General features: G+C 37.9%; 1 protein-coding gene across 1 annotated transcript; it reads right to left on the reverse strand.

Annotated features, from left to right (window-relative positions):
* Nucleotides 1–1172: 1172 nt before the first annotated feature.
* Nucleotides 1173–17543, reverse strand: gls2a (glutaminase 2a (liver, mitochondrial)). Its single transcript, XM_042492199.1, has 18 exons — nt 17191–17543; nt 14673–14760; nt 12002–12123; nt 9806–9935; nt 9108–9187; nt 8815–8978; nt 8308–8366; nt 6304–6336; nt 6158–6216; nt 6017–6083; nt 5710–5760; nt 4414–4590; nt 4169–4300; nt 3575–3667; nt 3359–3420; nt 2289–2365; nt 2129–2192; nt 1173–2012 (listed from the first exon to the last, which is right to left on the reverse strand). The coding sequence occupies exons 1-18, from the start codon at nt 17400–17402 to the stop codon at nt 1856–1858; spliced, it is 1827 nt and encodes a 608-aa protein (XP_042348133.1). The 5' UTR covers nt 17403–17543; the 3' UTR covers nt 1173–1855.
* Between the last annotated feature and the right edge of the window lie 67 nt (nt 17544–17610).

Consider the following 17610-nt stretch of genomic DNA (forward strand, 5'->3'; position numbering starts at 1 on the left):
TTATGCTCGGCATCATTGAAAAAGAGGGTCTCCCTTAATTGATTTCGTAAGTCTTAAATAAAAGTTTGAATGAACAAATGAAAACTTCTGTAGACCTACTTGTTATCACACACATAACCACAGGAATCAGTAACAAAAGCAATAAAGAATAGGACGAATAAGAAGAATCGATAATGACATTGGTATCAATAAAATCATATTAATTCCCATCCCGACTAATGAAAGAATTCACATTCCTCAAAAAAAGAGAAAATAGTAACCACATTTTTGCAAGGTAACAGCAGTAAATAAACTGTCCCATGAGCCTTAATGAACTGACATAAACTACAATGAAAGAGTCCTTCAGGTGCCACAGGCACAAATGCAACTGAATCACCTCTTGTTGACTTATAATAATTAATGAAGCAGCTTTGAGAATATTTATACAGTTATTACACGGGGGGCATAAAATTCCCTGATTAAACAACATACTGATGAAGCAAAATATATTTCAATATTTTAACAATAAATATGCACAATATATTAGATATTTACATCACAGTGGCATTTTCCATCAGAAGCTGAGCACAAAAACAGTTCATTAATATTGCAACACAATCACAGCTTAAATTAATGTCATATTTCTCCACACAAGCGCTGCCTGATTATATAGTGCTTTGTTGACAATTTACATTGTTGTACAATTCCTTCAGTCTCCAAGAAAAGGGTCTCAAAGACACAGTTCACCCCAAATCAAAAATACTTACCTATACTGTAATTTACCGGTCTCGATTGTTGTGGTGTTAGTTGCAGAGTGTTGGAGATATCCAAGATTGAGATTAGGAGTCGACAGATTATCGGCCTGGCTGATTATCAGGCCGATATTTGGCATTTTGACGATTATCGGCATGTTATTTTTATGATCATAGATAAAATTAATTAATTAATTATTATACTTCCCAACACCAGGGAAGGCAGTCTGCAATACATGCAAAGAAAGTGTCAACATGGGAGAAGCTTTTACTTTGTAAAACCTCAGGGAGCTATTTTCATTCATTCATTTTTTTATTCAAATTTTCACTGAACTTTATTTTTTAAAAAGTTGCAGGGAACTTGCTGTATATGATGTTGGAAGTTTCAGTTTTGATTTAACATTTGCTAAAAAAAGTTTTGTGCTGGGGTTTTTTATATTCCAAATTCTAAATTTCGACAGAAATATTTTCACTTTCATTATAAATGCATATTGGTTCCAAATATCAGTTATCGGTCTAATTACGTACTAATAATCAATATCGCACTGGCCCTGAAAAACGAATATCAGTCGACCCCTAATTGAGATGTCTGCCTTCTCTAAAATATAATGGAACTACATGGCATATGGTGCTCAAACTGCCAAAAAATACAGTTTCATGTGGGGACTATTGTCTTTCCACCCAGCAAACACATCACCACGCTGAAGGAAACGCATCTTGCACTGCCATGGGCACAAGTTTCTCAGCCATGAGTAGATGCATGCTTCCTTCTTTCTACATTAAACTGCTTACAGCAAGGACTGACTTCTTTCTGATATAATGGAACTAGATGTCACTCGAAAATAAGACAATAACGGCCCATATCTCTGCAACTCACACCAAAACAATCAAGATTGATAAATAGCACTACAGGTAAGAGAAGAAATAATGTATATTTTTTTACATTTTGGGGTGAACTTCCCTTTTAATCCTTCACTTAATATCTTGTCAAATGTCTAAGTATGTAACATCTGTTACCATATTAAAGACAAACTCATTCATTCATCCGGTCTCACAGTCACCTTGTGTCCTCTCATAATAAAATAGATTAATTTCCATTACGAACCCCTCTGATCCCTTGTCATTTAGACAATGCTCTTCAACGAATCCAACGCCGTCTTCTGCTCCTCTGTGTCGCTTGATGCGTCGCTGTCAGTGTACTGACGCTGGTACTCTTGCAGGACTGAAACAACGACATCATGGCCAAACTGCATGGCGTCATCCAGAGGTGTGTTCCCCCATCTGATGGATAACACAGTGAAACATGGAGATAGATAGATTGTTTGGGTCAGTACTATGGACATATGTTCCTAAAATTTTAATCTAATATCAGATGAATTTATGTTTAAAATCACTACCTGTCTTTCATGTGGGGATTCACTTTACATATTTCAGTCATGAAGACAACAGCTTCCACATGACCTGAGAGACAAAAGTGAGCAATGCCATATTTTATTTATCTTTGCTTGAATATCAACGCAGAGGCAAAGAATGAATGAACTCATAATAAATTGTCACCTTCTGCGGCAGCGATGTGGAGCGCTGTGCGAGAGTCATAGTCTCTCTGCTCCATGTCCACAGCTGAGAGGGCAAACCTGGAGGGATCACAGAGGAACAGAGGGGAGGGAGGACACATGAAGAGGTTGGCTCAAGTGATGGCAAACTGTCAGAGACTCTGCTGAGCAGCCCTACAACTACACCAGTAAAACCAGACTTACAACAAACAAACTTAGTCAAAGGGAATCAGATTGCAGTCTTTGTAAATCATGACCCTGCAGGAGCACACGTCTCTGCAAAATCTTACAGTGTGTGACTAAACACTCACATTGTCTTTGGATGTGAGAAAGTGTCAGACTTAAGTCTTTTAAAGGGGGACAAAGGCAGCCGGACTCGGTCCAAGGGCGACAGAATCTGCCCACCAACACCTGTAAAGCTCCTTTTTCACTTAAATCTTTATAAACATATATATTTGTGACAATGTCATATTAATTACAACATAATAAATCAAAATGTAAAACAAAACAAAAACTGCTTGGGTGCATATACATTTTTACATCCTTGAAGATTAGCGTATCTATTGATTATTGTCAAATTCTTAAGTCATCTTCTTGAGTCTTGTAGAGTCCATTTTTCCCATTTTTCTTCTAATTGTGCTTCTTGTAATCTCAGTATGTGTCAGTTTTTCCAATGAAATGATTTATTCTACAATTGTTAGCCCAATTTGTGATTTTAAGGTGCTGGGTTTTGTGTTGGACTAACCCCCTGTAAAAAAAAACACAACTTATCATTTTAAAACTTAATCTGAACAGATAAAAAACAAGATATAATAGATTTAGCTGTTATCTGTAGACAGGGATTTCTCCTGTGCTTTCAGTCTTTATTCTAATTATTTATTCTTAATCTAACCTGCTCCAGCTTCATATAACAGACAGATATCAAAAGTGTTATTGATTTCCCATCTAACTCTCTGAAAGTGAATAAATCTGTCAGTGTCAAACTGGTGCTTTAAAACTGCATCATCCAGCTGTTGTGTAATCATCTGGTGTAAAAGCTTTGTGATAAAAAATGAAAAGGCAACTTTTACTTACCTCCTCAGAGCAGAGAGGTCTCCGCTGTAGGCTGCAAACATCAGGTTTACCACGGACTTGTTCTATTGGATTGAAAGGCGAGCATTACTACAGTCTGTGATTGTGGACAGTTTCTAAAACATGTTACATAAAAATGCTTCTGCGTTATCTCAAAGTCACCCTAAGGAGCCTCTGTGTTTCTGTCGAGCCTGAGTGAGACTTGCAGACTGAACTTACCGGATCTTCATCTGATTTTCTTCGTGGGTCGTGTTTCTTGGTGAAGTGTCTCAGGTTGTCGTAATTGTGGAAGTTGAAGTGAGACACCAGCTCCTGGTGAATCAACAGTTGATTAACCCTTTGAAACCTGGATCAACATCAGTTTTCATATGCTGCATTCAAATGCTTTTCACGAGCTATTTAACCCTTTGCAACCTGAGCAAATTGGATGGATTTCTTAAAAAGAAGTGAGAAATTAGTAAAAGAATATGACATAAAAATTAAGTTGTTTTTTTATTTTAAATGTCAAAACAGGGAAAATATCCAGAAAACTACAATTATTATGATTAAATATTTAAAATAATGTCACATAAGAAAAATATATGCACGTTACATTTTCAGCACTTTTTTCAGGTCATTTTCTTGTTTTCTTTACCATTTTCTTGTTAATTTTTGGGCCTTGTCTTGATAAGTTTCTCATTACCTTTTCCCCATTCCCATTCCATTCCCCCAATTTGCTCAAGTTTCAAATGGTTAGGATTGAATATTTTAACCATGCAGATAATGAGAAATTATATAAAGTAAATTAATAAAACTGTGACCTCAACAACATACCTGACAGAAGTGAATACCGCGGACGCTGTTTCCGAGCCGATCTAAAGGTGGGGACCAGCACATCATACCCATGACGTTGGGGACAACCAACAGAACAGCACCTGAAACGCCAGATTTAGCAGGCAAGCCCACCTGAACGAAAAATTGCAAACAAAAGGTCTCATTTAATCTTACGACGTGCTATCACTCGGAGCAACAAGAGCAACACTGCTTTTAGACAGATCCTTGAATTCCAGGCGACTCACATGGAAGGCAAACTGTCCGGAGAAGTCGTACATGCCGCAGGAATGCATGAGGCTAAGGGTGTTACGAACGGCTTCAGCGCTCAGCACACGCTCGCCTGTGATTGGACAAATACCCCCGTTGGCCAGTGTGGCAGCCATGACACTTCCTGACTCGCATGTCACCTCAATGGAGCACAGCTGGAACGGAGAAAAATATATAAACTTTTTGACCTAGAGAGGTATGTAGGACATTTTTAAAGAAATAGTTTAGCTTCATTTCCAAGAGTGCGATTAAAGATTAATGCAGAATATCACCAACCAGCAAGCAGCTGCTTCATTTGGCAAAAAGATTAGAAACAAGGGGAAGCAGTAACACAATGCTATATCTGTACAAAAACCAAAAACTGTAAAAATAAGGAAGTTATATGTCTGACTATTTCTTGTCTGGGTGCAGTGACTTCCTGGAGTCGTGTTGTAATTAAAAGGTTGCGAGGTCACCAGCAGATGCTTTAGGTGGACTAAACTAAGCTAAATGGCTCCCAGCTGTAGCTTCATATTTATCATAAGGACACAATAACAGTATCAGTCTTCTTTTGTAACTCTATATAGAAAGAAAATAAACTTATTTCCCAAAGATATTGAAGTAATCCTTGAAAGATTCATCCACAAAATACTACAATGTTAAAGACAAATGCTTGATTGCACCAACAAGGATTCATTTCAAACCAGATTAAATCATAGTTTCATACTCATACATAATATTTTAAATCATGCTGCAACAAACTTTAAAACTGTCTTAAAATTAAGAGAAAACAAATTTATGCCTCTCTTCAAATGTCAGTCGAATTTTTTATTTAACCTAAATTTAATTGAATTCTGCTGCACGAAATATTTAAACTTCAACTGAAATGTGATCCAGTATCAACTTAAAACTTTTAAAAAAAAAGCCTGCCTTTTTTTTTCCTAAAAGAAAATTAAGGGATTCTGCTTCAGCAAGGAAACTGTGATGAAACCGAGCAGGAAGACTGGACCAACTGTCAAGCATGGCAGTGAAAGAAAGAAACGTTAAAACTGTCTGCCAGTTGCTGTCAGGCAGTCTCTTTTTTTCCTTTACTGTGTTGTTGTCTGCTTTTTTATCTTCTGTGTTGCTTCTTTAATACAGCCAAAAGGTTTATCTCAAAGGAGGAGAAATTAGAGCTTCCCTGCTGAGCCACCATGAGTAACATTAGGCTAAAAAAACTGACTTTTTAGCTTGCTAGTAAACAATGTTACATACAGAGCAGCCAACAGTTAATGGTACCCCACCCAGAGTCTTACCTGAAAGTAGAAGTCAAGGGCTGCAATCATATCTGCATTGTCTGGAAAGCACTGCAAGGATTAAAATCAGAGTCAGCCCATAATTAGGACATCGTAACTAAAAATAACAATGAACTTTATTTATATAGCCCCTTCCAAGGCACGGTTAAGAGTGCTTTACAATAAAAACAAAACACATATCAAAACAGGAGGTACATAGTAAAAACAGAAGAGTAAAAAATGTCACAAAACTTTTTTTTCTTTAATTACTGAGAAAGAAATCACTGAACAGTACTTCTATAAAACATAAAATGGCACCAAAACGTACCTTTTTCTCTTTGAGGTAATAACCGATTGCAAAATTCCTATCACCGGTCTCCCTTTCTGACTGGAAACTGCAAGAAGATATTGTGTATTCAGAAAGTTACACAAGACGCAGGACAGTCAGTTGGATTTCTTGAGTACTCACGTTGCATTGCTAAAGCCCACAAACTCTGTACCAGCCAAACTTTTCAAGAACTCCATCATCTGCAATAACATCATGGTTCAGTACGGAGACAAAACAAACTGGTGGAATCAAAAAAAAAAAGTTTAAAATTTGAAAGTTTTACTTACATAGTCGAACCTTTCAGCCTTATTTGAATGAGGCTGTGAACAAAGAGGGGAAAAGTCATTTTCTGATGCCAGGTTTAGGATTGCCGACAGTCAATGAGTCCCTACAGATGGCAGTGTTTGAGTACTTTGACACTAACGTGTACTTGATGTCTTTGAACCTATCGGTCCGCAGCAATATGCACACTGTATCCTGGGGGCTGTTTGTGGCTGTGCTTGAACTTCACGGACCGGTAAGGGATTATTACCAAGTTGTAAAGTTACCAAATAGGGACCGCAGTCACATTCATTTTTAATGTCTCTACCTTTAAAGGTTAAAGATGATATCAAATATTACTGAGAGTTGAAGGGTGACCTGAGGCCAAACTCTGTGCACTAAAGGAGTTGATATTATTTCTTTCCAGGTGGTTGCTCTCTGGTGCACTGACAACTAGTTTTTGGAACAAAACATTTAAATTTGTGACATTTAAACTTTTGCAGGTACAACTGTTCCCACTGGGGCATGAATATTTCAGCAAGACAGAAGCAGATTTTATCAGCTTTGTATTCGTACTGTGTGAATAATAATGCTTTTCAGTGTAGAACTTCCTCAGTATGCGTATAAATCATATGTAATTATAATATTTTCTGTTAATATTGTTCTACTCCACTCTCACACACATGAACGAGGGTGGCTAACACACCTTCTGTTCTGTGAACTGTAATTGGCCAGCAGCACACACACGCCCCTGCTGTCAGACCCACGCACAGAGTCACTCCCACGCCGCTGAACCTGACCCACATATGATAAAAAGTCCAGAGTATCTCTTTAGTCAGCTGGTTGCGTCATGAAAACTCCACAGAGGAAAAATAAACAACCAAATATGGCTAAACTCCACCCCCACGAACTTTACAACAGGCCAAAGCTCCCAGATAAGACGGCTGGTCAGTCAGATGGTGCTGACCAGAGTCCAGCAGCTGGGCACCAAGTGACCAGCTAATAGATGAGTGATTAGATTAGTGCAACATCACCAATATCTTCAGCTTAGAAAAGTATCATTCTGGGGCTTCTCATTGAGCTTAAACTCAGTCCAGTGATATAATCATTTAAGCCATCAAAACCACAATAATTGTAATAAATAATCAAATTTCCAGAACCAGAAAGCTTATGTTTCCCAGCACAGGAGCAATTTGCGGGCACTTCTTTCATGCAGATTGCAAATAGTGGCAGTGTCATGTTTCACAATGACTTTGCAAACACATTTCAATTACATTTGTGAGTCCAGGGCTCTCACATGCCCATGCATTTAACGCAAATGCTGCATTGTTTTGATGGGTGCAGTGTGTCCAAATTGACAAGAGAGGAAGTGATATGATGTTGCACTTTGCAGCTTTAACTTAACTAACAACTAAATTTGAATAAAAGTGGTCCCTTTGCTTTCTTTCTGCTGCTACTGAGGATGTATTAGAGCTTGGCTATATGGAGAAAATCAAATATCATGACATTTTATTACTTCAATAATGATATTTATGGCAGCCCACCACAATTAAAACATCTGCCGCCACAAAAAAGATTTTTGGTTTTTGGAGCTGGACCATTTATTAGGAGCACTACTGAAATATATATACAGTTATTTGTAGCCCTACTACACTGTCGGAGCGCAGAGTGTCCTCTAGGCAGAGAAGGAGCAGCAGAACATCAGGCGCAGTGACAGTGAAACCATTATACCCATTGAGCTGGGTCTATAGGTTTGCTTTCACTCCCTCTGCAGCAGCTCCTCCTCTCATCCATCCATCTGATCCGATCTGATCAGTTCTGATAATTTGTGATCAGAAAAACATTTAGTGCGTTTAAACACAAAGAGCCTACCTTTTGAATGGATACTTCGTGAGATTTCATTCTTTGTTTTTTATCCCTCGTATATGACAACTAACTTTTTACTTAAGTTTTGTGCATGTACTCTAAAAGGAAAACCTCTGCACCAACTTTATTAGTGTATTCATTGCTGACAAGCCTTTAGATTTTACCTTTATTAAGGAACTGATGACAATAGCTCCAGCATTCACCATCGGGTTGTGTGGTTTATCTGCACGAGAAGCGAGAGGTTGTTATCAATCACTTACTCCTAAAAACAAAAGCAATAAACTGCTGAGAGGATACTTCATCAGGGGGAACTGGTGAGCTAATAAACTCAGCACATAAAGTACAATTCAGTTTGCTTCAGAGGGGAGTATGTAATAGCAAATGGCTACAAAGGTGAGGTGATTACATGGTCAACAGTTTTGCTCTGGACAACTTTTTTCCAGTAAATTTTGCAATATCTGTCCTTTGCCTAAACCTAGAGTCTGCTGAACTTACTGATCAAGAGTTGCCAAAATTTCTTAGTTACATAATAGGGGAGAAGACGGTTTTGTGTAATTTTTCTTTTTACAAAACTAGGACTAATCAAATGTACACTCTGTACTATCGTTACTGTTTGTTCTGGTGTAGTGACGATAACTGGGGGAAAAGTCTCAATAACCGTAATAACTTACCTTCCTCATTTAGTGACAGTTTGTTGAACTTGAATCCACTGGGCTCTTTGCCCACAAAGTGGTGAACGTGTTCGCTGCCTAACTCGTGCACAGCGATGGCGTACTCCAGAGGCTTCACACACGACTGCACACAAAAGGGAACCTTTGTGTCACCCACAGAGTGTCTGCATAACATGAGGATGTAATGGAAAAACATGGAGACAAAACACAAATGGAGGAGTGTTAGTGAGGGAGGACACACGGTGGAGGTTTTCAGAATGGAAACATACGTTGATGTGAAGATGTTACTGTACCTCTGTCCATCGATTGTGCACAGAGACACACCCCAGAGATCAGGGCTGAACTTAGCCAGCTGAGGAATGTAATCAGCTACCTGCATGAAGACACAAGTGTTACTATAACAAACAAGCACACAATTAACCCTTTGAAACCTGAGAAAATCGACTTGATTTTTCAAAAACATGGAAAGAAGGCAATGAGCAACGGAAGAAGAAATGACCCAAAAATTAGCAAGAAATTAGTAAAAAGTAAAAAAAATAAAAAAAAATACAAACAAGCAAAAAACCTGAAAATTAGCAAAATCAGAAAAAAGAGAGAAAGAAAAACAAAATTTTAAAAAATCCTTAAGGCAAACAAAACTTAGAAAAAGTGCTTAAAAATTACAATGATTCTGTAACACAATTTAAAATATTGAATTATGATAATTATAAATAATTTTTTCTCTATTTTTTCTTTTTCTTTTCCCTTAACATATTCCCTTGCTATTTTAAAAAAAAATTCAAATCTACTAATTTCTAGCAATTTGTGCAACATGTCTTACTAGTTGCCTAATGCCTTTTTATCTCATTTTTTGAAAGAGACTGCACCAATTTGCTCAAGGTTCAAAGGTTTAAATACTTGTAAAAGGTGTCTTAAAGCAGTACAAGAAAAGTGATGTTGCTCTAGGTTTCGAAGGGTTAATCACCATGTGTGTCAGTAATATGTTACTTACTTGTCCTGCCTCCTGCTTTTGAGCATTGTCATACATCCTGTCAATGTGCTGGATAAACTCCTCAAAGTTCGGAATGATGAACTTCTTTCTGAAAGCTTTAGTCAGCAGCATGATGTTGTTGCCCACACACCTGTCAGAGGAAACATTTGTGAATTTCAAAGAACCTCAAATACAGATCCAACAATTGCAGAAGTACCCCAAACCAAAAAACAAAACGTCATGTTTTTTTTTACCCTTAGTGATATATAACCACACAGATATTTTTATTTTCCCAGGTTTTGAGACATCAGCTGCCACTTGGATACACACATTCATTTATTTGTGGCTGCCCATCACACTGTAAAAATAAACTATTTGTGTTAAGTTAAAAAGTTAGTGTCCCAGCTACTTTAAATTCTTAAGTTGACTGGACTTGATAAGACAGTCTGAATCATTACAAAATTACCTCAACTTATCTTCTCAAATTTAGTCAACTTAAAATTTTAAGACAGCCTAGGCCTAAAAATTTTTAAACACTAACTTTTTTAAGTTAAGTTAAGTACTTTATTAACAGTGCATGATGAATGCATATTGGAGATGGACTGTTCATTGGGAGCATGGTTGAAATTTTTTACAGTTTAGTTATTGATTGCACCACACTGTCGGAGCGCAAAGTGTACTGTGGCCAAAAACGGAGCAGCAGAACGTCAGGCGCATTGAAAGTGAAATTTAATGACACAGTCTGCTGCATCTAAAGGTTTGTATTCAATCACAGCAGCTGCCCCTCTCATCCATCAATCTTAACAGATCAATAGATCAATTGTCCAAAGCGCATATAAAACTGTCTTTCAGTGTCCCTGCCCTGGTCACTTTAAATAAAATAGTTTAAGTTCAAATTACCCTTTATTGGAAAAAAATGTTCCCATAAAAACTGTTGACAGTGTTTCTTGTGGATAATCTCAAACTAAATTGACTGACCTCCATTGTATCTGTGGGGAAACATCCAGACTGCTTTGCATGTGCAAGAGATGGACACAGACTAGTGCGGCTAATTTAACCTCTGAAAGTAAGCTCTGTTCTGCCTGAGAAATATGAGTGTAACTGAAACTCCAATCAATGTTACTGACAGGCTCAACTCCTCACTGGGCTCTCATCATTTTGTTTTCATCACACCGGATTCAACGCGACCTGCCTCAGGCCAATAAATACCCAGCTAAAAGGGTAAACAAACACGCCTGCCTATATCAGCAGATGCTAATAGTAATTATAGATTTTCACAGCTATGATTGGTCAGCAGTGCTGTATGCTCTCAAGGAAAGGTATGTGCATTCAGTCACAGCTGGTCTGAACTAAAATATCTGGCCTGCAGCCCCCACTAATCTGAGGCAATGCTAGCGTGAGGTTTTGAGACACCAGGAGAAGAGAGTGGAGAGAGCTTGCATTATTCATATGGGTCATTTCCTAAAAAAATACAAGATAGCTCTCTCTATTTCTAGATGCATATTTATAGTGAACTCTCAAGTGTTCTTCAGGAAAAGATAACCTCACAAATCAAGGAAAGCAAGCAAAGAAAGACGGCCAATTAAATTTGACGACAACTACCAGACTGCGTAACCCTCTGCTGTTCCTGGCCAAAGGATGAGATTGAGAGTATCACTGTTGCAAATGCTACTGTGGAGGTCTAGGTTCACTTATGTAATTACCTTAGAGTGGACTGGAGCTCAACCAGAATGATGCCCTTTCATTAACAGCCCCAGAGACCCCCCCCCCTCGTCTCTATGCACCGTACTGCTTTCACCGCCATGTGAATTTGGTTAGCAGCAGCTGCGGGTCGTAAAGCGCCTGTCTCTGTCAGTCTCTTGGACTTAAATAGCGCTGACCACAGATAACTCCTCCTGTTACTCCTTTACATAACCACAAAAAAAGTATGAATGACCCATAACCCTACTTAACCTTGCACCATGCATGTTTTTTTTCTCCATGCTTTTTTTGGAGCGCATCCTCATTCATTTGCACTTTTCACAAACTAATTTGAATATGTAATTTCTAATTATTAAGAAGTCTATTAGAAAAAACATTAGAATTAACACCAAATAAAAACAAAGTTACCAACAAAATGTAGAGGTTGCTTTGACTCCTTTTCACATGCAGGTAAAAGTTGAGTACCCCCTCTTTGTGCATAACTATGTCTCTATAAATACACAAAGCTTTTCTCACCTTCTGAAGAGCTTCTTATCCATCATGACCGGCCCTATAGAGTCGAGTGAGGATTGTCGCATCTGTCGGACACAGTCACGCAGCCGAGGGTCAGACGTCAACAAACCAGTTTTCCTCAAAGCCTGGAGAGGAGGTTTGAGCAAATTAATATACAAGGGAGAAAAATAAGGAGTCATAGATGACTTTATTTAAAAATGCTGTTGGTCAGCGGTGTTTATGACATGCCAATTAGCAGGATATCAAACACGTGTAGACGGATTTAGTAATGGGACTTTAAAGGTTAAGGGGTGCCCACATGGGATTTAAGAGGAAGTACAGGTGTGGACTGAATCACATGGAATCCTTCTCACATGTCAAGCTTACAGTCACGTATGAACCATGCACATCTATTTTGGGGACACCATGTGCACGACCCTAAAGACCAAAGAGTCTCTGGAGTCATCGAGTCTTATAACTGTGAGCAAACAGACCAATAAGCACGTGGCTGCACACTCGCTGTTGCTGTTATTGAATGTCTGTGAGTGATTCTTAGCTTCAAGGTCAGAAAATACTAAAGTATGGGCTGCCCCGATCGTTTTTTATGCACTTATTTTTAGAGTTTTATCCTTCAGCTGAATGTGTGAGAAGGTTAGTGGTTTAGGTTTGAGAAGTTTTTTTAATAGGCCTTGTGAATGATAGCTCATGCTTGTGTTTATTGCATATCTTTTTTCATGAAACAATTAAGTACCCCATATGCCTGAATCTCTATATAAGTAACACAAACTGTTATTAAAACCATTAGACAATTCATAGATTTATAAATGAACATGATACACATTTATTGTTTCTATCTAACAGGAAAATATGAATATTTGCAGTTTTCTTAGTCTTCTATGAAAGTAAACTGAATATTTTTTGAGTTTTGGACTGATGAACAAGCAATTCAATTTTTTTTAAAACTTGGTTTGAGAGGTTGTGATGGACTGTTTACCAGCCATGAACGTCATGACAGCTGGTATTGTTTTCACCTTGAGAGTCTGTGTGCGTGTCATCATGGCAATATGTGGTCTTGATGGCACCTATTATAGGGGGAGCACCACAGAAGCTGTTTTGAATATTTTAGTTATGTCTGTCTGTCTCTGGACAGATTTTTGTCAACGTGACAACATCACAGTTGTGAAACTTTATAGGTGTGTAGTTGAGATTAAATGATGACCGTGTTTGAAGATGGATGATGGGCCATGCCATAAATATTTCCAGATTTATATTTGAAATCAAAATTAAGATTGCAGTAGAAGATGGGTGCGGTCTGAGTAAAGACGACATAGGTAGAGAGCTTGGAAGTAGGGAAGGGACGGTCTACCCCAATACGCACATTATGTTCCTGGCCGACATTTGCTGGCAAATAATTAATCAGTAAATCAAGACAGTAATAACTCATTGGTTACATATTTAATTATAGTGTGTCAGTATGATTTAAAGTATATTAATGCAACATGAAAACCTATGTTTAAAATGTTTTTGATGGATTTGCCATACAATTCACCGCCAGGTATCTTCATCTTAAACAGGCATCCTAATATTTATTAAGCCTGAAAATATGGAACTTTTATCAGGTATTTTCAAGGAAAATCAGCTTTTTCCCTCACAACTTTCTAAAACTCGTAGTCATTTTCCTTGTGCAGTGATTTCCCAGCCTGTTGGACAATTTCTACAACAGAAACTAGATTCAAAAAACTCTAACTCTGGCTTTAGAAACAACTATTTTTTTCTTTACAAGAGATACTCTTGAAAGCTGACTGTGAGCCTAAAGTGACCTGTTTGAATGAGTTATCTACATGAAAGTGCCCGACACTTTCACCATCTATGTTCTAACCCGTTCACCTCTACAAACACATCCAGTCATCTGTGACACGACAGCAAGCCACCTGTGTTGACACACGTCTCTTCTCCTAAATGCGTGCTCCTTTTTAAAATTACTGAGTTGCCATAGACACTGAGGTCACCAGATGTCCACGTCTGCTTTTTACTTTAACGTGACTGTATAAAAGGTTGCACCACATGAAGCTAAATGAGGGCGACATGGTTCGCAATAAAAATACACCACACAGTCTATGCTGTGTTCACCTTCACAGTATGTACGGTACAGATCTGGTCTCCTTGCAAGACTTTGAAAAGATGAACTGTGGCACAGATTCACAGCAGCTTGACATCTCTTCAGTTGTGTGTGTGTGTGTGTGAGTTGAGGTCCATATACGAGCAGGTCTGTGCCTCACAATCTACCATATTCATTATGTAAACCCTTAGGTTCTGTGGTTTAAATAAAATGCATTTAATCCAGATGTAATCAAATCTGCTGGTACAATCTCAAAATGAAGATGTCGTTGTAATTAAAACCTCAAAATAATTTAACTTCAATGTGAAAAATGCATGTTGCTCTCTGGTGGTGATTACATCAGGGTCACACCTACTATATTTAGTCCCATTGCATAAGACAGTCTGTAAACACCTTTTGAGCTTGACCCTGTGTTCAGCTGGAGACGATCTAGAGTGCTGTTGTGGGTTCCTATATACTCCCCAAGGCTTATTTAGCTAAAGCCATAGTGTGTTTGTATATAAGTACGCACACGTCACGGAAAGTCAAAAGAGTTCATGGCGTGACAGAGGCAGTGTGAGTGTGTTGTTGACTCACAGAGATGAACTGAGACAGGGGGATCATCTCTTTGCCTTCAGTGATGGTGTAGAAAAGTAGGTCCTCCATGCTGGACATCAACCTACTTCTGCCAAAACAAACAGCACACACAACATGCATGTCATGATCTTCAAATCTGGACTGGCTCCAATGTATCATGTTGAAACCAAGTGTGTCAGCTCTAGTGTTGACAACATGAAAATAAGTGAAAATACTGGCAAACGTCCAACTATTGACCCAAGTTTTCTCACAAAGTGTGTGTTTAAGAAGGGCCACGACCTCCATATCACGACTGTATGTATATAAAATACAGCAAAGTGTACAGTACATTTTCTCGGGCCCCTTTACTGTTTATATACAGCATACCATTAACATGAACTTTGAAAGCTTGCCAGTTTTTATTTAAAGCACTCTACTGAGAGTACAGTCACTATGCACAAATCATTGGCACAGATATACAAACAGAAATTATTGATAAAAATACAAATGTAATATGAAGTTAGTTAGTGCCTTCACAAAATGAATACCGGCATCATTCATTCATTCATTTGAGGATTTAGAGAAAATAACACAATAGAAAAAAGGAAAAGAAAAAAGCATATAGATTTTTCACCATTATTCTTTTCTTTCTTTATTGTTTTACATTTAATACCTTTGATTTTGTATTAATATGTTGTGTTTAATTGTTTCTTTAATGACCTTACACAATCTTAAATTACTTCTACAGCAGATGTATATCACAAGCAAAACACACACACACGCAAAAATACACTCACGCAAAACATGTGTCTATAGGTCAACATTCAATGTGAGACATATGATGTATATGATATGTTTGTACATATATGACATGTTATATGATATCTATAAGCGAGTGACAATTATAGATTTTATGGATATATTATTGTGTAATGTTCAAAATGTTTATATTTATATACTATGAATACTGTGGATTTGTATGGATTCATTTGTTTTAGATGTAATGCTATATGGTTATGCCAATAAAGCAACTTTGAATTGACTTGAATTAAACGAAAGAGAGAGAAAGAGAGAGAAAGAGAGAGCGAACACCCTCCTACCCAAACTAGACACCCAAAACAAAATCAAAGGATCCTGCAAATTGGTAACAAAAATCTGCAAATGAAATGGCATTACACTGTGATCTTTTCCAAATACTGGATAAAAGGTTGCCAGATAGCCAGACAAATGGCATCCCCGTGCCATTTTTTGTTCATAACACATATTTCTACTTATAAAAGCTGAAAAAAAAAATCAAATTAAAAAAAGCATACGGACTGCCAGATTCTTTTCACTCCAGTCTTATTTGTGTAGCTCTAACTCAGTTACTCAGTGTTAATCATAAAACACAAGTGATGTAAATTACAAAAATGTAGTTTTGCTAATTAAATGCTTGTTTGCTTTCTTGAAAAGATTAATGTCAAGATTGGCACAACTCTCTTATCTGTGAGTTAGCTGCCGGCATGGTTGAAACAGTAGACCAGTTTTTAAGGTATGCCGTGGTATGAAAACTGATAGTTATCATACGGCGTTATGTTGTTTCAGGTCACTTCTAGGATTTTAGGATTATAGCACATTTCTAGGATTTCAGGATATTTCTAGGATTTTAGGATTTTTCTCAGATTTTAGGATGTTTCTATAGGATTTTAGGATTTCTAGGATTTTAGAACATTAAGGGCTTAGCAGGGACCTCTTTTGTGGGCTTCGGGGATCCTCCAATGGCACTATTTTAGATAAACAAGATCTTTTTTTGACATTTTTTTGCTCTCTGGTACATACTTACAGCACAAAAGAAAATTCCCAGTTAGAAAATCGTTGGGGGCCTGGCACCTGATCAGGGACAGATTTGGTCTGTCAGCCGTACGTTAAATATCTCTGACATAAGTCAAACTATCAAAAACCCTTTTAAACTACAACTTGTTTTGACACTATAGTTCTTTTCAGGGGTGGAAATGAAAAATGAATTAATTTTTTGTCCACCTGCCACTGTAGCTCATGGATTCCAAAATCTACCACACACTCAAAAGAAGACCATTGTTTTTTTGGCTGGTAAGGAGAGTAAATCTAGCAGCCACTGGCATATTTTACAGGCATTTTGCTAATTTCCAACCTTGTTTGTGTTTATGAATTAAACAATTAAACTATAAAATTAAATTAAATTAAACTATAAAATGTGATCATAAGATGGCTTTAGAAATACCATGCCATTTTTATGTCGTCACCAACCATTGCCATTTATCAGTATTGCTAAAACTGATTTTACTACAAACCACCCATTTGGTTTCAGTAGCTGCTTGTTATTGGCAGCCATTATTATTATTCATATCGTTATGTAAGTTTTGTGATGTGGCAGTAGTTGCTGGTTAAGTTAGCATGAATTTTGAGATGATCAATGTTACAACTCACTCAGGAATATCACGTGACATTATGAATGTTGTTTGCAAATTAAAATAGATATTTCGGCTAATTAATGGTGATTTATTCGTTGAGAATGACCTACTTGGCGTGTCCTTGGTCCACATCAGCGGCCGTCTGTTGGTGAAAGGCTCTGTGGGTGTGCGGTGATGCTGCGACCCAGCAGGGGAGAGGAACAGGTTGCTGCATCCTGGACAAAACAATGTTTTCAGCTCCAACTCTGGCGGAGATCCCTGCATTTTTAAACAGCTGCAAGATTCCCGGGTTAGCTGTCCTCAGACTTTTCAGGCAGTGCATTGTGATAAGTAGGGCTTAGTCTTTAATAATTCAGAGGAGTTTATTTTTTCTCCCTCCAGTAGCTGATCCAGAGAGATATTTGTGACCAATGCCCCTTGGTCCTCAGAGCTTTAAAAGCAGCTGCTGTCTTACAGACTGGGTCAAGTGCAGGCTGGGGAGGCGGGGCTGTGACACAGACAGCACGTTGAATCAGACGGTGGGGTCAAAA

The sequence above is a fragment of the Plectropomus leopardus genome, chromosome 8 (genome assembly GCF_008729295.1).
Source record: "Plectropomus leopardus isolate mb chromosome 8, YSFRI_Pleo_2.0, whole genome shotgun sequence".
Lineage (NCBI taxonomy): Eukaryota > Metazoa > Chordata > Actinopteri > Perciformes > Serranidae > Plectropomus > Plectropomus leopardus.